General features: G+C 43.5%; 1 protein-coding gene across 1 annotated transcript in view; it reads right to left on the bottom strand.

The window, feature by feature from the left end:
* Window positions 1-25,422, bottom strand: part of LOC126412341 (uncharacterized) — a 167,821-nt gene that overhangs the window by 14,387 nt on the left and 128,012 nt on the right. The window contains exon 3 of the mRNA XM_050081889.1: window positions 15,654-15,800. Within this exon, the coding sequence (XP_049937846.1) occupies window positions 15,654-15,800 (147 nt within the window). The remainder of the gene's footprint in view (window positions 1-15,653; window positions 15,801-25,422) is intronic.

Genomic DNA, 25,422 nt, shown 5'->3' with positions numbered 1-25,422 from the left:
CTCACGCTACCACGGGACCACTACGCTGCTGAACTTTCTTTGTCCTTGATGTTGCCTATGCGACACGTGGACTACTCAGTTTGTATATTTTGCTTATTTTTTCACAGTTACACACAACTTCTTCCTGTTTTCTCAATTGATCTGTGTTCAGTCTATCAAGGCCTATCCACTGTGCCAACTTATAACTGAATCTGAGGGGGGTGCGATGGGGAGGTTCCCTTGTGAGCAATCATTGCGTTTGTGGTCGTTTACATCACGTTTATTCTTATGCTGAACGGATTATATTGCTAATTTTCAATAGATGTCATCTTTCGGATGCAGAAATATGTCTCCCAACTTTCCTTTACCTCCCACAGTCCTGCTTGGTGGTGGAGGTTTTTTTCCATTGTAGGTAGATACATACACAAATACAAAGGATGTCCCAGAAATGTGGCGACAAACTTCGAGGGGATGTAGAGGTTGTCTTGAGGAACAAATCGAGGATAGGAACCCAAGGCCGCAAACGTTAGCCAACGACGTTACAGAGCGTCGATGTCACAGTGGCCGGCACCTTTCGGCAGCAGACATAACTCTATAGTCTGACGGACCGTAGGCGAGCGTCCCACAATATAATTTGTTACTCAGTAATAGCGACTCATTGTTACGATCGCCAGTGGAGAAGATGAAGCTAGCTGTTGCACAGACATGCACTATGTGATCAAAAGTATCCGGACACCTGGCTGAAAATGACTTACAAGTTCGTGGCGTCCTTCATCGGCAATGCTGGAATTCAGTATGGTGTTGGCTCACCCTTAGTCTTGATGACAGCTTCCATTCTCGCAGGCATACGTTCAGTCAGGTGTTGGAAGGTTTCTTTGAGAATGGCAGCCCATTCTTCACGGAATGCTGCACTGAGGAGAGGTATCGATGTCGATTGGTGAGGCCTGGTACGAAGTCGGCGTTCCAAAACATCCTACAGATATTCTATAGGAGTCAGGTCAGGACTCTGTCCAGGCCAGTCCATTACAGGGATGTTATTGTCGTGTGACCACTCCGCCACAGGCAGTGCATTATGAAAAGGTGCTCGATCATGTTCAAAGATGCAGTCACCACCCCCGAATTGCTCTTCAAAGTGGGAAGTAAGAAGGTGCTTGAAACATCAATGTAGGACTGTGCTGTGGTAGTGCCACCCAAAGCGACAAGGGGTGCAAGCCTCCTCCATGGAAAACGCGACCACACCATAACACCACCGCCTCCGAATGTTACTGTTGCCATTACACATTCTGGCAGATGACGTTCACGGGCATTCACCATACCCACACCCTGCCATCGGATCGCCACATTGTGTACCGTGATTCGTCACTCCACACAACATTTTTCCACCGTTCAATCGTCCAATGTTTACGCTTCTTACACGAAGCGAGGCGTCGTTTGGTGTCAACTGCACAAAATTTTGTGGCTTATGAGGAGCCGCTCGACCATGAAATCCAAGTTTTCTCACATCCCGCCTAACTGTCATAGTACTTGCAGTGGATCCTGATGCGTTCTGGAATTCCTGCGTGATGATCTGGATAGATGTCTGCCTATTACACATTGGGAGCATCCTTAGAAAATGTAGTCCATGAACAAAGGTGGTGGCTTACAAAACACTCGTTCGACCTGTACTTGAGTATTGTTCATCAGTGTGGGATCCATATCAGGCCGGGTTGACAGAGGAGATAGAGAAGATCCAAAGAAGAGCGGCGCGTTTCGTCACAGGGTTATTTGGTAACCGTGATAGCGTTAGGGAGATGTTTAGCAAACTCAAGTGGTATTCTCTGCTAGAGAGACGCTCTGCATCGCGGTGTAGCTTGCTGGCCAGGTTTCGAGAGGGTGCGTATCTGGATGAGGTATCGAATATATTGATTCCCCCTACTTATACCTCCCGAGGAGATCACGAAAGTAGAATTAGGGAGATTCGAGCGCGCACGGAGGCTTTCCGGCAGTCGTTCTTCCCGCGAACCATACGCGACTGGAACAGGAAAGGGAGGTAATGACAGTGGCACGTAAAGTGCCCTCCGCCACACACCGTGGGGTGGCTTGAGGAGTATAAATGTAGATGTAGATGTACGACACTCTTCAACTGTCGGTGGTTTCTGTCAGTCAACAGACGAGTTCGGCCTGTACGATTTTGTGCTGTACGTGTCCCTTCACCTTTCCACTTCACTATCACATCGGAAACAGTGTACCTAGGGATGTTTAGGAGTGTGGAAATCTCGCATACAGACGTATGACACAAGTGACACCCAATACCTGACCACGTTCGAAGTTTGTGAGTTCCGTGGAGCGCCCCATTCTGCTCTCTCACGATGTCTAATGACTACTGAGGTCGCTGATACGGAGTACCTGGCGGTAGATGGCAGCACAATGCACCAAATATGAAAAACGTATGTTTTTGGGGGTGTCCTGACACTTTTGATCACATAGTGTCCTTGTCGCCTATGAAAGCGACTCTACGTTGCCTCGTTGGATGATGGCTTCAGATACACGTTTCCATCTGAACTTCACGTTTATCCTGGAACACTTTATAATCTTCTACGTTCTTCACTATACAGCAGAAAATGTATTTGCAGTTGTAAACCAGTGCACAAAACCATCATTCACCTAAGGATTCATGGAACACAAGGCCTGCATATACGGCACATAGCTCGATCTTCTCCACTGGCGATCGTGCAGTCAGTCACGATCACTAAATAACAAACAACACAGGTCTATAGGGAGACATTCCTCCTACAGTCCGTCAGCATATAAATCCATGTTTGCTGCTGAAAGGGTGGGCTAGTGGCATGCGCAGGTGCCTATAACTTGGACGCTCTGTAGCAACATTGGGTGACGCTTCCGGGCACAGGTTCCAATCCTCAAATTGTTCCTCAAGACGGCCTCTACAACCATCCAACGTTTGCCAGAATCGTTTTGTAACACCATGTATCATTTAATAGCTAACCCGTTCCTTGGTTTGTGGTTCACATTTCTATTTGCAGGTTGCCTATTCCACAGCTACCAGGAGCACTAAATATCTGATTTTCAATATTTCACATAATTGATATCTTAATCCATCTTATATTAAAGGCTTAGAACAATAACACAAGTATTACAGTTATAAACTTTGTGCATACACTGAAGCGCCAAAGAAACTGGTATAGACATACATATTCAAGTACAGAGATATGTAAACAGGAAGAATACGGCGCAGCGGTCGCCAACGCCTATGTAAGACAACAAGTGTCTGGCGCAGTCGATAGATCCGTTACTGTCGCTACAATGGCAAGTTATCAGGATTTAAGTGAGTTTCAACTTGGTGTTATAGTCGTCGCACGAGCGATGGGACACAGCATCTCCGAGGTAGCGATGAAGTGGGGATTTTCCCGTACGACCATTTCACCAGTGTACTGTGAATATCAGTAATCCGGTAAAACATCAAATCTTAGACATCGCTGCGGCTGGCAAAGGATCCTGCAAGAACGGGACCGATGACGACTGAAGAGAATTGTTCATCGTGGCAGAAGGGCAACCCTTCCGCAAATTGCTGCAGATTTCAATACTGGGCCATCAACAAGTGTCAGCGTGCGAACCATTCAACGAAACGTCATCGATATGGGCTTTCGGAGCCGAAGGCCCACTCGTGTGACTGGACAACACAAAGCTTTACCCCTCTCCTGGGCACATCAACACCGACATTGGAATGTTGACGACTGAAAGCATGTTGCCTCGTCGAACGAGTCTCGTTGCAAATTTTATCGAGCGGATGGACGCGTACGTGTACCTAATGAATCCATGGATCCTGTATGTCAGCAGGGGAATGTTCAAGCTGGTGGAGGCTCTGTAATGGTGTGGAGCGTGTGCGGTTTGAGTGATATGGGACCCCTGACACTCCCAGATATGATTCTGACAGGTGACACGTACGCGAGTGTCCTGTCTGGTAACCTGCATCCATTCATGTCCATTGTGGATTCCGACGGGCCGGCCGAAGTGGCCGTGCAGTTAAAGGCGCTGCAGTCTGGAACCGCAGGACCGCTACGGTCGCAGGTTCGAATCCTGCCTCGGGCATGGATGTTTGTGATGTCCTTAGGTTAGTTAGGTTTAACTAGTTCTAAGTTCTAGGGGACTAATGACCTCAGCAGTTGAGTCCCATAGTGCTCAGAGCCCTTTGAACCATTTTTATTCCGACGGACTTGGATAATTCCAGTAGGACAGTGCGACACCCCACACGTCCAGAATTGCTACAGAGTTGCTCCAGGAACACTGTTCTGAGTTTAAACACTTCCGCTGCCCAGCAAACTCCCGAAACATGAACATTATTGAGCGTATCTGGGATGCCTTGCAAGTGCTGCTCAGAAGAGATCTCTCTCTCGTACTCTTATGGATTAATGGACAGCCCTGCAGGATTCATGGTGTCAGTTCCCTCCAGCACTACTTCAGACTTCAGTCGAATCCATGCCAGGTCGTGTTGCGGCACTTCTGCGTCCTCGTAGGGGTCCTACACGATATTGGGCCTGTGTACCAGTTTCTTTGGCTCTTCAGTGTCCGCAGCTCGTGGTCTTGCGGTCGCGTTCTCGCTTACCGCGCACGCGGTCCCGGGTTCGATTCCCGGCGGGGTCAGAGATTTTCTCTGCCTCGTGAAGACTGGGTGTTGTGTGTTCGTCATCATCATTGACTCGCAAGTCCCCGAAGTGGCGTCTCTTCGGACCATGCATATACACTATGACCTGTGTGACACATTGGATTTTACTGCTAGAGGATGGTTCAAATGGCTCTGAGCACTATGGGACTTAGCTGCTGAGGTCATCAGTCCCCTAGAACTTAGAACCACGTGAACGTAACTAACCTAAGGACATCATACACATCCATGCCCAAGGCAGGATTCGAACCTGCAACCGTAGAGGTCGCGCGGTTTCAGACTGTAGCGCCTAGAACCGCGCGGGCACACCGGCCTGCTGCTGGAGGATGCCATCGTGCCGAGGAAAAACAAACAGCATGTAGGGGTGGACATGGTCCCGAGGTATAAATACACGCTTGTGTTGATCCATTTTGCTTCCAGAATGATGAGATCATCCAAGGAATGCTACGAACCATAACGCTCCCTCTTCTGGCCTGGACCCTTCCGATGACTGCTGCAGGGTCTTGGCACATTTCACGCCGCACACATCAACAGCCATCTGTGTGATAAACCTAAAACATGATTTATCTGAAGAGGCTACCTGCATCATCCCTGTGGATGTCTGGTTGTGGTATTTGCGTGCAAATTACAACCTTCGTCGCCGATGTACAGTAGCAGGCCTGGGTGCACAACCGTGCACCTACTGCAGAGGCCTATATGCGGCAACGTCCACTGAACGGTCGTTGAAGATACACTGTTGGTAGCCCTTTCGTTCATCTGGCCTGTCACTTGTTCAACAGTTGCACTTATATTTGGTTGTACACATCTCATTCATTCATCCTTGCCATCCTTTGCCCAAGGTGCACAACACTTGTCTTGGCGCCGGTTTCTTATAGCATCATTTTGCCATCTGGGGTATATTGCAGCCACAGTGGCACGCTAACAATTTACAAAGTTAGCCGTTTGGAACTGCTTCCAATAAAATTCCCTCCGACTGCACTGTTTCCCGCGTCCCCCCCCCCCCCTCCCCGCCCCTCTCCACCAACACACGACACGCTTTGTACTCGTATACTCTCCATTGCTAGCGCTGGCATCTGCTGGCTGTGACTGCTTATTGCATGCTGACGTCGAACATAGGAGGGGGGGGGGGGGGTGTCACATTAACGTGACTGGACTGTGTCGATATCTTCAATAAGAATTTCCGAGCAAATCACTCATTAGATGCTATACGTACCATATATGCCTCCTAAGTTACTTCATCAATGAACAGAGCATGTCAAGCTAACGTAAACAGATGTGCTGTTGTACATTTTACTATATATTGTGTTTCATAAGATTTAACGATCACCTGTTGAATGCTACATACATGGACATGGCCACGTGCACGAGGGGCTGTTTGATTGCAAACACTTTAATTCTGAGAAACGTTTGCATGATGTGCTACATTTTATCCACTAATATGACAACTTGGCATCAGGTTCCTACACACGGTGAACACGTTTTGTAACAACAGTTTTTCAAGAACAGGAGATGACAGCAATGCCTGTCGAAACTGCTTGTCGAAAATAAACCAGTCTCTATGCGATCTTAGCTGTAGATTGTTTTACCAAGTAAATGAAATCATGAGACATGTAGATCAAGGTGTTGATTCCGTCGACCAAATGTGTTCAGAATATTCAGGCAGTCACTGAAAGCGTCTTTGGCGCCGACTTTTTACGTGTAGGTTGTTGGACATGAGTGGACCGAATGCTTATACCGTCTGGCAGAATCATGAAATTACAACGAAGTTGAGGTGGATGATGTTGTTGAAAGACTGTGTGGACTTAATATGAAAGAGAGATGATATACATAAACACTCACCACACAGCTCAGAACGAACACGGCATTAAAACTTCAACTAGCAGCGGAAGAAAGTGATTACAACACCCTTAAATTGGGTAGAAATGAGAGAGAGAGAGAGAGATTTTCATTCTGTCCACCTAACAAAAAAGCAAAGATTACAGCGTGTAGTAACCGGCTGGGTTAAGTGGAGGAGGGTGTTAACTTCAAAACGCTCTTTGTCTCATTCGGCTGGAAGCTGCCGTAGAGCCAGGACGTGCGTTTCCGTCAACCCCGTTTTGAGTTTACTTAACGCGGCGCAATGGATCATTTTGTAGAGCAACGGTACGCTATCAGATTTTGCGTTAAACTTTGGAAGTCCGCCACCGAAACGTTTCCATTACTTCAGCATGCCTTTGGGACTGATTGCTTTTCCAAATCACACCTTTTCCGATGGCACAAGTCGTTCATGGAGGGCCGAGAGGATATCACCGACGAACCTCGCAGTGGTCGGCCATCAACTACACGAGTCGACGAAAATGTGACGCGTGTGCGCGATGTTTGAACTCTGACAGACGACTGAGCTTTCCATTGATAGCACAAACTCTAAACATGTCGAAAACAACCGTTTTCCACATTGTGACCGAAGATTTGAACATGAGAAAGGTGTCTGCCCAACTCGACCCAAAAGTGTTGACTGATGAACACAAGCACATGTGAGTGCTTCGGTGCCGAGAAATGTTGGAAATGTGTGAAAATGATCCACATTTTTTAAACTCAGTTATCACTGGTGATGAGTCGTGGATTTTTGAGTACAACCCTGAGACAAAAAGGCAGAGTTCAGAGTGGCACACCCCATTGTCGCCCCATCTCAAGAAGGCACTCATGAGCAAGTCCAGGATCAAAACCATGTCACTGCTCGAAAGACTGAAAAGGTGGGTTTCGTGCTGCCGAAGCGACATCAAGGACACGTGGAAAGTTCACCACGACAACACGCAGGGTCACAGCGCCTTCATTGTCAACAACTTCCTGGCCAGGACCAAACCCCATTGGTTCCCCAGCCTCCCTACAGTCCTGACCTGGCTCCTGCTGCCTCTTTTGTTTCCTCGGTTAAAAGGAGCCATGAAAGGAAAACATTGGGACATGATTGAAAGTATCCAGGCGCATGTTACATCAGCTCTAAAGGACATTCCGGGAAAGGCATTCCCAGATGCCTTCCAGGCATGGAAACACCTCCTCCAGAAGTGTTTCTATGCAAGAGGGTGCTCTTTTGAAAATTTTTGATTATTTGTATGAATATATTCAATAAATGATTTTTTATGAATTTGGTCGCATTACTTACAGAACGCACTTTGTACTGCCTGCAAGCTTGTTCTGAACCACTTCGATATTCTTGCATGGAAGTTGGATTACTTTGTTCGTTGTCAAAATGTTTATAGAAGGATATTCTAAGTTTTTGTTTTAATACTTTTAAAAAGCACACTTTAAAAAATAATAGGAACCTTATATTGTTTTTTTTTATACTCATTTAGTACATGCGACGTTTTTTTCGATGACGCGTTCCGACTTCAGACTGATTTATGCAAGTGCAGATTAAAATAAAAAAATGAAAATTCGTATCGTTCATTTTGCTAAATGTTTAAGTTCTATAATAATAATTTTTTTAAAAATTAAACATACTTTAATTTTTATTTGTCATTTGAAAATAGCTAGCTCAGCGACTATAGACGCGTTACAGCTTTTCCTGATAACAGTAAAGAGTTAATCCGATGCAGAACGCAATGAACCAGTTTCACTAGTGTGAGAACAATGCATCAAAATACAGAGGCAATATGAAGCCATATCCCCTTGGTATGGCTACAGAACTTCGCAACTACGTAGTTTAAAGAAAGTGAAGTACTCGAAGCTAAAGAATTCAATAGGTAAGGAGCTGTAACATTTGTATCTCAATTTTACATGTGATGTGAGGGCATCCGTGAGAGAATAATAAATAATGATGATACATAGGCTCAGATGAACTTTTCCTTGATTTTAGCAGTTCAACACTTAGTTGTATTAAAAAGTTACTAATTACACATAAGATGGCGATTTTCGATAAAATCAAGTCTTGGCAGGAAATTGAGCAGTTTCACAAACGAGGATATACATGCGAGGTGTTAAGAGCTACCAGTGCTTGACAACGTAACGTCCCACTGTGGTCCTTCCAGAACTGCTGCAAAGGAAGCAGTTTGGTCAGGCTTAAAATGTAGTGCCACTTTACACTGTTGACTAATTTCTTTGGGACCCTATGTTCTAAGCACGTAAGCCATCGATTCCTTGAAATGGCGGTGGTCAAGAATACGGCTCACAAGCTGTGCCCTCGCGCAATACTCAAGTTTCACACGGAATTTGCAGTCTCCCCTCCACAACGGCCAAAGGCCAGTCACGTGATTCCACCTCCACACGGGCAGGAGGCGGGGCGTGACTGCCAGCGCTCCTGGTTTTACTTGAGTGTACTATGTTGCGTTTCCCGCCAGAAAACAAACACGCACTCGCCTGCTTTGTGTCTGTAAGCAAAACCAGCAAAGTGCACTACAGCCAGATTGCACAGATTCTTTTCAGGTTTTTGCTACGAACTGTTTAAAAACGTACAGCGCAAAATGAGCCTAGAAGATTAAGTGACCTAACAAAAGTTTGCACTCTTTTTCCGTTTTGTTTCACAAAATAAATATTTTTCTTATTAACTTTCGTCTGTAGCGAACATGAGTATCTACTGTGATGTTTTTATTGCTCAAAATAAAATGTCTGTGACAAAATTGCCGAAGGAGTCGGCTTCAGTTTCGTGTACGGCAATTAAAAAGGCTTAAGTTCGTGAAATTTCTGCTTTAACATGCTGTAACGAGTTGGCTATTTCTTTCTACACAAACATTTAGCAGATGCAAACAGTTCATTGTTCGTTTCATTTCTTTATTAAAGTTGCTGTCTACTGGTGTTCTTGTGAGATTTTATTTTGCATACTTCAAGCATTATGTTCATAATATATCCGTGTCTTAGGCTGATATAACATTTAATGCATAGTTTGGCAATACATGGGATATGACTTTTCAGAATTTTACAGTCGGCTAAAGAATGAGTTTCCAACATTTTATCCATTTGCTGCTCAAATAGGATACAATAATTATTGAACTGTCAATATTTTGCATACAGTCGTCCTCAGCAAACTGCTGAATAGTTTTAAAGCTTTGTACAATAACCACATATATTTGCTACCATGACAAACTCTGTTGCCATTATTATGAATTACCTTATCTATCTATTGCATATCCAAAATATGTGTGTGTTATTAGTTTTGGAAACTTGTTCTTTTGAATAAAATTGCACAGAAGGTATGTTTCTAGTACATACTTATGTTTATCTAAAGACATTGAAAATGCCTTGTAAGCAACATGTTCAAAAATTGTAGACTTTGACAATTTTATTAAAGTCCAGGTAAAATCATGATGAAGGCGAATAACATCTGTTTGTAGTAGGTCTAAGACTGAGCGCTGGCAGTCACGCCCTGCCTCCTGTCCGTGTGGAGGTGGAATCACGTAACCGGCCTGTAGCCATTGTGGAGGGGAGACTGCAAATTCCATGTGAAACTTGAGTCTTGCGTGCCGTCGCATGAGTGCCATAGCGATCAGCCTAGCTGCACACTTCCTGCACTGCCATGGAACGCTGCCTGAGCATGAGGAAAAACTGCGAATGACCCGTATTTACACTGAAGAGCGAAAAAAAAAGAAAAGAAATGATTGTATGGCATTGTTGGCCGGGAGGCCCCATGCGGGGAAGTTCGGCCGCCGTATTGCAAGTCCGGGACGAGTTTACTACACCTCCTGGCCACCAAACTCCCTCGATTAAAACCGAATCGAGAATCGGGATTTTCGCGCCACGGCTCTTCAACCAAGAAACCTAGTGCGGCTGGTCACTGCGCTGGAGTCGTCATGGCTCCACTACCTTGTCGGTAACTTCCAGACCGTCTTCCGTCACACATCACAGTGATCGGCTCTGCAAAATTGGTTATTCAGGCTTTTGAGAGGTGGTCACGTTAACATGTGTGGATAGTTCATAAGTTCTATCACTATACAACTTGAGTCTGTTTTTTCGGACTCTTTTTTGTCTTCTGGATTTTCGAAGCGATTTTTCTCGCGCCAGTTCCATCTGTCGCAGATAGCGATATTACGACTTCGTGATTCGACTTGAATACAGCAGAGTATAGCAACAGACCTCAAAAGGTGTCCAGTTGCTGCTGAGAGCATTCCTTCAGTTTTGCGTGATACGTAGACTTGTTCCTCAAACTGAACTTTGCCAGTTTTTTATTCAGCCAAATCGTTGGTTTGTTCGCCGGCCGGTGTGGCCGAGCGGTTCTAGGCGCTACAGTCTGGAACCGCGTGACCACTACTGTCGCAGGTTCGAATCCTGCCTCGGGCATGAATGTGTGTGGTATCCTTAGGTTAGTTAGGTTTAAGTTGTTCTAAGTTCTAGGGGACTGATGATATCAGAAGTTAAGTCCCATAGTGCTCAGAGCCATTTGAACCATAGTTTGTTCCTGATAACCGCTCAAATACTGTCTCCAGTGCTTCATTTGGATCAAGTGGCTAAATACTTCTTGGTCGATAAGTGATGCAAGGCAGTCTGATGATACTGTGGTTCCTGGCACGAACTTTCCTGGAGGTCGTCTTTCAACCTATTTTGCCGTAAAATTATTTCGTGGAATTAGTCTCTCAATTTATTTCAACTTCATTCGATGAATCTCTTCGTCGTCAGACAATTCGTAGCTTGAGTCTTGATCACTCATTTTCAGAAACTCTTCGTCCTCCTGTCCGTTGTCGGAGATGGTAAGGTGCAGATGTTGAATTTTCACCAACTTCGTCTTCATGGCTGTGTAATTCATCGTCCAACCGTTGGTCTAAGAGGACATGTCGATTTCAGGGACCACTGTTTAGATTTTCCATTACAGATACCTGAAACGAAACAGTAAAACTGAAGAAAATAACAAAAGCGAATCCATTGCACATCTGTAGTTGGGATCCAGTGGACGTGAGCGTATGCCGATTCTGAGTGTAGGAGCAGCGAGCGAAAGACGTGCGTACTACCGGCGTACTGCCGGAGAAGTTTCTGGTTCCCACTCCGTTTTTACATGTGTTCAAAGATTGAAGAAAATCCATTGGAGCCCGACTATAGTTAAGGGATAAAGGGTCGGCAAGTTCAAGCAGAGGCTATGCAACGAGCACGGTATGAAAGAAAAATACGAGGTCTGTTCAAAAACTTCCGTAACATTTTTAATTTCGCGCCAATGCTATATTGAAGTGAAATGCGGTTGACATTCCTGCACACGCCTGCATTTAATGTCCGACTGCCTGAAGTTTCATTGTTGTATGTCTGTTAGTTATTGTTCAGTGCTGCTGCATTGAGTGTGTGGCACACAGTTTGCTAATTTCGAGATGGCAGACTTACATGTACAACACGTTTGCATTAGTTTTGCGTGAAACTGAAGAAATCCTTTACAGAGACACACCAAAAGATGCAGGAAGCCTACAGTGATGACTGCTTAAGCCGTACTCGGTGTTACGAATGGTTCACACGGTATAAAAACGGCCAGACGGAAGTCAAAAGGTGACCCTCGTTCAGGACGCCCTTCGACTTCTACCGACGACCCTCATGTCAGGAACATCAATGAAATTGTGCGCGCGAATCGAAGACTGACTGTCCGAGAGATTGCAGAAGAATATAACATTTCATTTGGATCATGTTGTGAAATCCTGACACAGCATCTTGGAATGCATCCTGTTGCCGCCAAGTTCGCCCCACGGATCATGAATCAAGACCACAAAGATGTTCGCCTCGTACTCTGTGGAGAGCTTCTGCGTCGCTCACATGAGAACGAGATGTTCCATAAGAGAATCATAACTGGCATTGACACGTGGGTCTACGGTTATGACATTGAGTCCACGCTTCAATTTTCACAAAGGGGCGCGAAAGGTTGCCCAAGTGACAGGTCAGGTCAGGTCAAATGTCAAGCCATGCTGAAAGTTTTCTTTGACTTTCAAGGATTAGTTCAACATGAATTCGCGCCACAGGAACAAACTGCTAATCGATGGTTCTATCGTAGGGTGACCAAACGTCCCGGAAAACCGGGATTGTCCCGGTTTTCATCCCTGTGTGCCGGTGTCCCGAAAATTTGTTTCGGGCGCTCAAAAGTCCCGGAATTCAGTTTTTAAAGACATTTCCTGAAACTTTCTCAAATTTTTGGGATTTCGCTATATTAAAGGAAATACAACACAAGAAATTAATATATTTTAGCTTATTTGTCTAAAACCTCCACTGTCCCATACTAGTTATCACAGTATCAGTATTGATACACTCAGGCAAAAATTTACTTTGAGCGGTACTTTGGCCAACAAATAGTAAGTTATATTATTGTAACAGAGCTATGAAACCGTCCGATTGTCGCGCCACTTACTCACACACTCATTGTCAGAACAGTGTAGAAGTTGATATTTTGTCAGACAAACTGCAATAGTTTTTTCTCATATTAGTGGTATTATTGCTGCAGTACTGTGAAACGCAATGCCGAAGCGTGCCTGCAAGTTCAGTGACTGTTATTCCAAGGAATGGAATTTCATTAAGAAAGGTCGTTTTGGTTACGAAGCAGAGTGTTCCGTATGTAACTGTTTTATTAGTATAAGTCATGGTGGACGTTCCGACATAGTTGATCACATCAGGTCAAAGAAACACATTAACAGATACAGTGCACCGAGCTGCAGTAAGACTCTACAAAATTATTTTGTGAAACATCAGTCAAGTGAAGAGACGAAAGTTCGTGCAGCCGAGCTTACACTAGCCTACCACACGGTAAAACATCACCAAACTTACAGATCTAGTGATTCTACTAATAAGCTTAACAGCATTATGTTTGATGATTCTTCCATTGCAAAAAAGTTTAGTTCAGCAAGAACTAAAGTGTCAGCCTTAGTGAAAGGAGTTATTGCTTCCCAGAGTGTAAAGGAAAGCCTTCAATACATCAAAAAGACTTCTTTCTACGGGATATCCACTGATGCCAGCAATCATAAGGCCGCTAAAATATTTCCGTTTGTTGTTCAGTTTTTCGATATTAATCAGGGAATTGAGACCAAAATTTGAAGGTGAGTTCCCTACCTAATGAAACATCTGACGAAATTTCAAGATTTTGTATGAATACTATCGAAATGTTTGATCTTGAGAAAAATAAATGTGTGGCATTTTGTGGAGACAACACCAACATAAACTTTGGTGGTTTAAAAAGACAAGGCAAATGCAACGTATTTGCCAAATTAAAGGCAACATTGCATGAAAATATTGAAGGCATAGGGTGCCCTGCACATGTTTTACACAATAACGTGCAGACATCTGCTGACAGTTTAAGCTGTGACGTTGAAACTATCGTCATGAAGGTGTACTCACACTTTCACATATATACTGTTAGAACAGAGAGGCTTAAGGAGTTCTGTGATTATGTGCGAACTGAATATATGAATGTAATGTGTCACTCGAAAACTGGCTGGTTATCACTGTTTCCAGCAGTTGAAAGAGTAATCCGCCTGTTTGAACCGTTAAAAGATTTTTTCCTAAATATTGGTTCAGTTTTTCAGTAACCCTTTAAGTGAAGCCTGCTTATGGTTCATTCACAGTCAGCTTAGCACTTTGCAGCATGGGATAAAGAAAATTGAAGGAAGCACGAAAAGTGTAATAGAGGTAAATGATGTTTTGAAAAATACTCTGGAAATTGTTACTAACAGGAGAGAACAGCAATTCTTTTCTCTTAATGTTAAATCTGTCCTTAAAAGAGCAGAAGTATCAGAAGCAGCGGAAAGGAGTTTTAGAGAAGAAGTTAACAAGTTTTATGACACTTGTGTAGAATATCTCAGCAAGTGGAGCGCCTCATATTTACCCTCATCGCCGGTGTTTGATTGGATGTTACTGAAAAGAGTTCCAAAATGGGAAAGTGTTGAAGAGACAGTTTCTTATTTGAAGAGTAAAGAGACTGAAATCGATGATTCCATTCTCTTTGATCAGTTCGGCATACTGACGAATTTTGTTGAAGAAAGTCTTCACAAGTGGAATGATGAAAAAAAAACAAAACACCATTGGAATGTCATGAGAAGTGGATGAGTTTTTTTTAAAGCTGTGACTGTCTTCAGCATTACTCTGAGTTGGTAATACTTGCAAGGTATTTATTTGCAATCCCAGTACATAATGCCAATGTGTAAAGAATATCTTCGTTCATGAATATCCAGTGGACTGATGAAAGAAACAGAATGGAGGTGGACTCTCTTGAAGCAATCCTGCAGATCCTGTACAACAACAAAATGGATTGTGCCGAGTTTTATCACTGTGTCTCAAAGAACAAAGACATGATCGAGAAGGCTGGAGGCAGTGAAAAATTCCCTTTTCTTCAAGGACAGTCAGTTCCATCTACAAGTGATCAGTAATGTTAAAGCTCATGTTAATATTAATTGATTAAAAGTTGAATGGCTGTAAAATTTTGTAAAATCGTAATACATTTCTTTATTACTGTATACGTTTATTAAATGTCATTAATTATACAGATAATCTAGATTATATCAATCTTTTGTATCCTCTTGTTAGTTATAATAATCGGGTTAACAAAATGTATCAACAAAACATTAATATTTAAAATTAAGAAACCTGGGTACATGTGGAATGAGGTGTCCATTGTCACCCGGGTGAATGTGTCCCGGTTTTCACCGAAAATAATTTGGGCACCCTATTCTATCGGGACGTGTTACGACGCCTGCGGACAGATGTGAGAAGGAAACGGCCTGAAATGTCGCGAGACAATTCATGACTCTTGCATCACGGTAACGCACCCGCACATTCATCCCTATTGGTGCATGACTATTGCACAAAAAAAGAAACCACTATGCTGTACTCTGGCCCCTACGAACTTTTATTTTCCAAAATTGAAAACCCCTTTGAAAGGAAAAAAATTTACAACGATAGACGAGATAAAAGGAAATTCGCAGACGGCGCTTCGCTTGATCCAGCAAGAGGCGTATCAAGGCTGCGTTGGGAGCGGTGTATCAAGTGTGGAGGACAGAATTCCGAAGGAGACCATGCACAATAAGTAAAAGGTAAGCGTAGAAAAATTCTGTGGACAAAGTTATAGAATTTTTTGAACGGACCTCGTGACATCACTTACCGGAGGCACAGGGCATTCCATAGGCAAATTAAGCGCATCGAGGAGAGGTCTCGTGTTGTCATTATCCTTGTTGTCCTCCAGGAATTCGCATCCCTCTTGTTCCCCCTGGTTGACCACAGTTCCGTCCTTCTTCACCACGAAATTTGTCTGCAACAACAAAACAGGAAGGATCATATAGCATTCTTGGCTGCGAAACTGCATACCTAAAAGGGTTTTCTTCCAGCGCGAATTATGACCCCGTTTCCACTCGTTGTACGAGACAGCTGACGAGGGTTACTCTGTTTTGTAATGGATAACGCCTAAAGGCCAAATTTATTGTGTTTAGACGGCTGCATACTTCCTGTGTTCGACACAACGCTCATACCTGCCTGCAAAAACCAAGAATGCCAGTCTGCTGCAATTAGAGATGGACAAAGTGAAACACATAACTGTTTCGAAACAAATGAAACAGTACAATGTAACGTTTCGAAACGCTGTTTCGAAACAATGAAACAGTTTGTGTTTTGTAGTCGTATAGGCCTTCACATTACACTATCTTGAGTATCCACTGTATAAATACACTCCTGGAAATGGAAAAAAGAACACATTGACACCGGTGTGTCAGACCCACCATACTTGCTCCGGACACTGCGAGAGGGCTGTACAAGCAATGATCACACGCACGGCACAGCGGACACACCAGGAACCGCGGTGTTGGCCGTCGAATGGCGCTAGCTGCGCAGCATTTGTGCACCGCCGCCGTCAGTGTCAGCCAGTTTGCCGTGGCATACGGAGCTCCATCGCAGTCTTTAACACTGGTAGCATGCCGCGACAGCGTGGACGTGAACCGTATGTGCAGTTGACGGACTTTGAGCGAGGGCGTATAGTGGGCATGCAGAAGGCCGGGTGGACGTACCGCCGAATTGCTCAACACGTGGGCCGTGAGGTCTCCACAGTACATCGATGTTGTCGCCAGTGGTCGGCGGAAGGTGCACGTGCCCGTCGACCTGGGACCGGACCGCAGCGACGCACGGATGCACGCCAAGACCGTAGGATCCAACGCAGTGCCGTAGGGGACCGCACCGCCACTTCCCTGCAAATTAGGGACACTGTTGCTCCTGGGGTATCGGCGAGGACCATTCGCAACCGTCTCCATGAAGCTGGGCTACGGTCCCGCACACCGTTAGGCCGTCTTCCGCTTACGCCCCAACATCGTGCAGCCCGCCTCCAGTGGTGTCGCGACAGGCGTGAATGGAGGGACGAATGGAGACGTGCCGTCTTCGGCGATGAGAGTCGCTTCTGCCTTGGTGCCAATGATGGTCGTATGCGTGTTTGGCGCCGTGCAGGTGAGCGCCACAATCAGGACTGCATACGACCGAGGCACACAGGGCCAACACCCGGCATCATGGTGTGGGGAGCGATCTCCTACACTGGCCGTACACCACTGGTGATCGTCGAGGGGACACTGAATAATGCACGGTACATCCAAACCGTCATCGAACCCATCGTTCTACCATTCCTAGACCGGCAAGGGAACTTGCTGTTCCAACAGGACAATGCACGTCCGCATGTATCCCGTGCCACTCAACGTGCTCTAGAAGGTGTAAGTCAACTACCCTGGCCAGCAAGATCTCCGGATCTGCCCCCCATTGAGCATGTTTGGGACTGGATGAAGCGTCGTCTCACGCGGTCTGCACGTCCAGCACGAACGCTGGTCCAACTGAGGCGCCAGATGGAAATGGCATGGCAAGCCGTTCCACAGGACTACATCCAGCATCTCTACGATCGTCTCCATGGGAGAATAGCAGCCTGCATTGCTGCGAAAGGTGGATATACACTGTACTAGTGCCGACATTGTGCATGTTCTGTTGCCTGTGCCTATGTGCCTGTGGTTCTGTCAGTGTGATCATGTGATGTATCTGACCCCAGGAATGTGTCAATAAAGTTTCCCCTTCCTGGGACAATGAATTCACGGTGTTCTTATTTCAATTTCCAGGAGTGTATTATCATAAAAACATAAATGAGGTGAGAGAGCGCCAATCATATCGCGGAAAATATGAAACTTTCACTTAGGCGTCTTGGCAGTTTCGTATTTCCTGCAGCAAATGCGCTGCTTTCGTGTCGTGTGACTTTCATACTTTCCAATTGGCTGAGAGCAGGCTTTGTATGTTTCGCGTAACGGATTTGGCAGACTGGTTCCCCTGTATTCTACTGCCTAATTTTGATAGGTTTTATGAGTGATAATCTGTATATGCTCTTGAAAAGACTTATCATGAGATGTAATTTATTGTGATAGCATTCCGGGAAGTGAGGCACTGAATTAACATTTTTGAGTGTGCCACTCACACTTTTCTTACTCACAGTTAAATTTTCCCATGTTTGTTACACAGAGCAGAGTGCGAAGTGACTGATGTACACAGATCAAAAAATTACCATAACAGACTGAAGTATATAGGACAATGGGTAAGTATCGCAGTTTTTCATCAAACATCCACAAGTTAGCTGGATACAGCTCATAAGATGTACACTTGACAGAACTGGAAAACATGTTAAAACATTCCGAGGTAACTAAAATGCAGAGATCCGTATGTTTCCTTTAGGTATAAAATCCAGACTAAAATTTAAAGGAATTCATACAGTATAATGCCTTTCTGGTACCTATTGTAAGTAGGCTGTTTATGTTTTCTTATTGGCCACTGGCTGTGCTGTGTGCAGTCTGTGGCTAGTTTGCATTGTTGTCTGCCATGGTAGTGTTGGGCAGCGGCAGCTGGATGTGAACAGCGCGTAGCGTTGCGCAGTTGGAGGTGAGCCGCCAGCAGTGGTGGATGTGGGGAGAGAGATGGCGGAGTTTGGAAATTTGTACGACTAGATGTCATGATCTGTTATGTATATTATGATTTTTCAACACTATTAAGGTAAATACATTGTTTGTTCTCTACTAAAATCTTTCATTTCCTAACTATGCCTATCAGTAGTTAGTGCCTTCCGTAGTTTGAATCTTTTATTAGCTGGCAGTAGTGGCGCTCGCTGTATTGCAGTAGTTCGAGAAACGAAGATTTTTGTGAGGTAAGTGATTTGTGAAAGGTATAGGTTAATGTTAGTCAGGGCCATTCTTTTGTAGGGATTATTGAAAATCAGATTGCGTTGCGCTAAAAATAATGCGTGTCAGTTTAAGCACAGTCATGTATAATTGTTCAAAGGGGACGTTTCACTATGTCATGGCAGATTTGGCTCTACACCACTTACAGTTCTTGCCAAAAAAGTTTTTTTGATGTAGAGGTATATGGAGCTCCCTCAAGTACTCACAGCAAGCCGATATATTATCATTTTATTACAAACTTCCCGAGGAAATCAGAGATGAAGTTGCTGTTGAAATGCAATTTTTATCGCAGTATCTGAACGCCAAAAACAAAAGTATCAAAGTACCATTGTTGATCTGCCTGAGAATTATTCATGATGCACAAGTATTAAGATGCCTATAGTGTAATAACTAAACATAGCACAATTACAAAAATAAACACACAAACATATACATACATAAATCAGATAATTATTCTCAAACACGTAAATAAATAATACACTCAAAACAATTAAACTCACTGAATGGTGAGCAAATACGCAAGTGTCTTGTGTGTGCAACAAATTTAAGAAAAATGTTCTTGTAAGGTAACTACATGTAAGATTTAGTGGACTAAACAAAATACAGTCAAATACAAATTCAGTGCACATTGTCCAGAGAAGAACAAAATCAACTGAAATTTTACTGTTTCATTTATGAGTAGATCTACTATGCCTGTTCTAAGTTGTAGTTTAGAATTATCATTTTTTATACTTTTCCGCTTGGAACACGGGGTCATCTGTCTGCTATTGTTTGCCTCTGCTCTGAAAACATGCGGTCACATGGAACAGAGGTGGCCATAATACAAAGACGTCGTTTCATTATTTCAAACAGCATAGGAAACAACGTATGATTTTCTTTCCACCACAGCAATGGCTCTTGTGATCTATGTATCAGCGGCATTTTCATATATTTATCAAGCTCGACTATACTTGCAGCACGTGGATCAAGTCTCCTACAGCTTGGTCAAGAGCTTGCCAAATGTTGCCAATGCTAGAGTTGAATGTGCTCTCTACAACTGGTTTGGCTGGTTTTCGATTGTCTGTAGAACAGCGAATGGGTTTCTGTCGTATTGCACAGCACTTGTTAATGATGGCATCTTTTGTTTCTTTTAATCGATGCCCGTGCTCCCTGAAGCGAGGATACAATAATGTTGCTTCACAAGCAGTTGCTTTATTTGCGAACTTTTGAAGGAGGCGGGTAGAGATTCCATCCTCAAGTTTAGCAATTACTGTATTAATGGCTTCATTGCAAGATTTTTCAATAACTGACCAGTCTTCATTGGACAGTTTTACTTGTGAACCCACAAAGGATGACGAGGGTGCTTTGCAAAGGCTCTTTGATTTTACAAATGCTGTCAAACATTTCATATGTGGAATTCCATCTCGTAGGGCAATCTTGTTTCGGTGTTAAATAAGGGAAGCACATTTACTACTGAATATTGTGTAGTTTCTCAAGTGCTCCAGGACTTCTCTTGAAAAATTCAACTACTGATTTGATTTTTGCCCATGTGTTTGTAATTATTTCAAGGCTTGCTTGCACAATTAAATTCAGTGTATGTGCAAAGCAAGGTACATGCCACTATTTGCACATCATCACTGCCTTCACCATATTAGGTGCATTATCTGTAGTGCATGCTACAATCTTATTGGTATTTCCCCAGGTTGAAGCCACGTTTTGTAATTCACTGGGAATGTTTTCAACTGTATGCTTGTCATGGAATTTAAAACTAGAAAACAAATATGACTTCAGATTGCAATTTTCATCAATGAAGAGAGTAGTCATTGAAATAAAATTCTCATTTTTTACAGATGTCCATTCGTCAGTCGTAATACAGATCTAGGACGCAGCTTGCACTGCAGATTTTACTCACACTAGTGTGCTGTCGAACACTTGAGATTACTATTGGAGGTTGTTTTCTACTGGGAGGTACACAGTTTTCATTTAATAGATGAGTAATTTTCATAAACTGTACACTCTCAACTACATTAAATGGAAGATATTCTTTAACAACAAGTCTTAAAATCTGTTCGTCTTTTTTTGGCTCGTTTGGATGAAGGCACTGGTCTTGATGCAAATCCAGTAATCTTTGTTTGTCTGCCATACTTACCCAGAACAGAACCGGTGGAAGTGCTGGATATATCTTGCACAGATTGTTCATCTTGACGCACAGGCACTGAAATGGCAGACTCCTGAACAGTGCTGTGGAAACTCAACTGCCTTCGTCACTGCCCAGATTCATAAAAACTGGTTTCGAACGAGTTTCACTTAAATTAACTGTTGGATGCTTATGTCTCAAATGTCTGTTTCAGCAAGACGTTGAACTAATTTTAAAGGACAACACTGCCGAGCACAAGTTACTTTTAATCTTCTCAGGATTCATCTTCATAAAATAATCTCACACCGGACTTCGTAACGCCATAGCTGAAGACAGAAGAACCAACGCGAACAGAACTGGAGGTGGGATCAAACTGCAGTAACACATTCCGTTTGTATGGATAATATACCCGTCCTACTAATTTCCATACACACAAAAGGAATCATCATGGAGAATAGGCACATTGATTATAGACTCATAAATAACGCCACGTAATTCAAATAAATAACGAAGTATAAGATAAAAAATTTTGTCCCCCAAGGTGTTTCGAACCATACTTTCCAGTCCTTCCCGTTCACCGTTACACCATCAATGATCCGTCAATCAAATTGCTTGTAAGTATACTACATCCAATTTATGTATATGTCTAAAAACTGCCCTATACACCCTTGTTTTTATTCAAAACGTTGCAGGTTTACTTCCGTTTTTTAACGTGATTACTGTACATGAACAGAGAAGCCTATGTTATAAGAGATGTGTAATTTAACTGAATGTTTTTCACACTGTTATTATTCTGAATGCGAATAGTTAGCGTTAGTTTATTGATTGTTAGTGTTTATAAAGCAGATATTACACGATTTCGGAATAGGACAGTCAATTACAAACGAAGCTTTATTTTCGTAAATCTTAAGCTTCATGCTGTTGTGTGCCAAAAAGTTTTCGACACTCTTGAGTGTGTTTTATGAAGTGGAATGTTAAACGTGTTTCAGTATCTGCGCCTTGCCCGAATCTCGGCCGAGACAGAGCGGAATGAAACATGATTGTTCGATACAATTAGTCCGTTCCAAGCACAAGTGGACTGAAACAGCGTTATTTTGAAACAACGAAACAGTTCCTGTTTCTGGCTCGAGATCGAATCTGGTTCTGCTATCCGAGCCAGAGCGGAACGAAACACCACTATTTCGAAACAGTGAAACATAGCCGTTTCGAAACACTGAAACAGTTCCACGTATCGATACACTGTATCGAAACGGAGAAACAGTGGCCAAGTCTAGCTCCAATGCATTCGAGATTTCTACGAGCCACGATTTGCAGGCAGCACTCATCAGCTGTTGTTGTCGACCGAAGGCGAACACTTCGAGGCGCAATTTCGTTTTGTGCCTCACGATAGTGGTGTAATGTTCCAATGACGCTGTTGTGGTGTGCGCTAAGTCAGTGGGCAATCTCACACGATGACAAGTGAAATGTGGCAATTTGCGCACAAATGTTAAAAATGATCCTTCGAGGAGAGACGCTGGCAACCTGAGCAGATGTGATGTTTATAACGGGGGACGCAGCTAGCTCTACCCGGCATCACAACCACAGGTGGAAACACAAGCGGCCAAAGACACTGCTAGCTAGGGCATAACCACCTATGGTAAACTAACATACGCAAACAGCGACAAACGCCGGTAAGCCCCTGCATATCAGCAACACTGACTGGCAACTACCAGCTGCTATTAGAGCCAACCAACAGGCCACAGCAGGGACACCGACGAGCTCGCCCACAGACGCACGAACAATCTGCCAACACTCCCTCACACTGTGCCTCCGGTATATGACCTATCGGACACAAGACCGATAACAAACCTAACTGTTGCAGGTTGCAGGACGCTGAACGAGGACTCTGTACCAGCACCCAGCGCCAGCCGCCGAGCAGCACAAACGCACAACGTCAAGGTATCGACATGCATGATACCCACTACTAACAAAGCCTATCCTTACACAACCTATCGCAGGCAGCAAGACAACCGCTACTGCTCTTGCCGCCCGACCTAACTTTCGCAGAGGTTTTTTTTTCCCTTGGCTCTTGCTTTGGCACTTTTTTTCCTCTGCCCTTCAAACCGCTACCCTTCGTCAGATTTCGACCAATCTATCTCCAGATGAGCGCGTATTAATGGTTAATCCTAACCAGACGTACGCAGACATCGCAGTACCCACATCCTGCGACACCTCACTTTAGTGAATACTAACCCTTATGCAGAGATGGCAGTAGACCTTTTGTGTTGGCCATCATGCCGGTGTGGGCGTGGAGGGGCTCCACCTCTATTAAAAAAATAGCCCTACCCGGGATCGCTCGCGCGAGAGAAAAAAATCTAGTATTCTTGATTTTACTGAAATATTACAACATATTTTAAAGATATTGAAATGTTGATCTAGGAATGCCTTCTCTACCTTCACACAAACCAGGAACTAGACAGAATGGCAGCAGGTTATTTGCAGAGTGCTTGAGACTGCCCACAGACAGATTTCGAAGAATTATCTGCTTGCCTTGGTGCTTTATGTCTCGCCGGAATGAAAAAGCGATAGCACCTCAATACTGAAGAACTACGAATCACTGATGGAACTGCACGAGATTTTGTTTACTGCATCAATGAGGAGACGAAGATCTCATACTCTTCTGGAAGCTTTACGGTTTGATGACAAGTCTACGAGGGCGCAGAGGAAGGAAACAGATAACCTGACACCGATTAGGGAAATATTCGATGGGTTTGTCAACGTCTGCAAAAAGAGTTACAGTGCAGGAGCATTGACAACAGTAGACGAGATGCCCGAAGCTTTCCGTTAACGTTGCAAATTCAGGCAGTATATTCCAAATAAGCCAGCAAGATACGGAATAAAAGTATATGCACTCTGTGATCCTAGAACTTTTTACACCCTGAATGTGGAAATATATGCAGGCAAACAGCCTGTTGGTCCATATCAAGTACTTAATGATGCAAGAAATATGGTGTTATGAGTAATTCGAATCACTGAAACCACAGGCAGGAACATGACGATGGACAATTATTTTACATCTGTCCCAGTCGCTAACGAACTGTACACTAACCATCGACTCACAATAGATAATAAGAGAAAAATTCCACCGGCGCTACTGTCTGCAAAGGGTGGGTCAATAAACAGCAGCGTTTTCGCCTTTGGAAAGAAACCAGGTTACAATTGTCTCCTTTGCTCGTATGTTCCGAACAAGAGACAGAAAAAGATTGTACTAATGATATCTACCATGGACAGAGACGATAATACAGATGCGGACAGTGGCGAATCAAGTAAACCTGAAGGGATTACATTCTACAATCTTACAAAAGGTGGCGTAGATATTGTCGACCGTCCGAAATTGGAATATTCTGTTTCAAAAATAAGCTGTTTTTCACCTTGCTGGACATCGGTGCGATAAATGGTGAAGTAATATACAAGATGAATACGAGTGACTTAATGCCAAGGAGATGATTTCTAAAAGAACTGAGTATGGTACTTACAAAAGAACATATGATCAAACGTATGCAAGTTACTAGCATATCACACCACTTGAAGGAGTAAATAAAAGGCGTTGAAGGTATCCACAACCTACCAACAGCAGAAGAAGCAAGTGAATCAAGAGGAAATACAAGATGTCACAGATATACGCACCATAGCTGCCATCTTTGTTCCAGTTCCATTCGTATGTTCTTACTTGCCATGACTTGTTCATCACAAGTAGCTGGAATTAACTCAGATTAGTAAAACGGGTGTGATGGTAACCTTGGATGTTCACTTACAGTCATTGTTTCGAAGTGCTGTTAGGAGAAGTGTTGTGATGTAATGATAAACTGTGTGTAACCATTGCGTATCGAATTTTTAAACTAAAGCGAGATATATGTTTCATTTAGTGTTTATACATAATTATAATGTTTTGGTAATAATAAAGAAGTAATTTACTTGCTAATTGTATCTCGGTATGGAACCAACAGCCAAAAAACATAAACATATCTTTGATAGAAAAAATCTAACACGGGAGTTATCGCGCGACAACAATAGGCGCGAGCGATCGCGGGTTAAAATGCATTGGGAGCGAAGGATTACTTTTACCTGTGCTAAGAGGTGGCTGTCCAGAACGATTTGCTGTAACCAAAAGGCTATGGAGAATTACCTTACGCACTGGCATGATTGTCAAAAGGAGTGTGACTGAAGTGTAATTTTAAAGTTTGTTTGACACTACAATAGTAAAGCCAAGTCACAGTATATAAAACATTTTTCTTTAAAAAGAAAGGGTTGCGTTACCGGTTTCAACGAACTACGTCGTCATTTTCAAATGTAAAAACACCAATTGGAGAATATTTAAAGGGAATTATGACCATACGCCTGACAAAAATTACGGGACATAATGACACCAGGCAACTGAGTCAAAATGGTGGCACAACCAAGTAACTACAAAGAGCTTTCAAAATGTTTTGCACAGTCGTCTCTCATTTTTTTTATTTTTTTTTTGCAGGACGAGAACGAAATTTTTTGTGAACGTACTTGGAACATTTAGCTATAAGTTGGTATATAAAAGTACA

This window comes from Schistocerca serialis, chromosome 7 (assembly GCF_023864345.2).
Source record: "Schistocerca serialis cubense isolate TAMUIC-IGC-003099 chromosome 7, iqSchSeri2.2, whole genome shotgun sequence".
Lineage (NCBI taxonomy): Eukaryota > Metazoa > Arthropoda > Insecta > Orthoptera > Acrididae > Schistocerca > Schistocerca serialis.
Note: the sequence above shows the minus strand (reverse complement) of the source record. Positions and strands in the feature narration are given on the sequence as shown.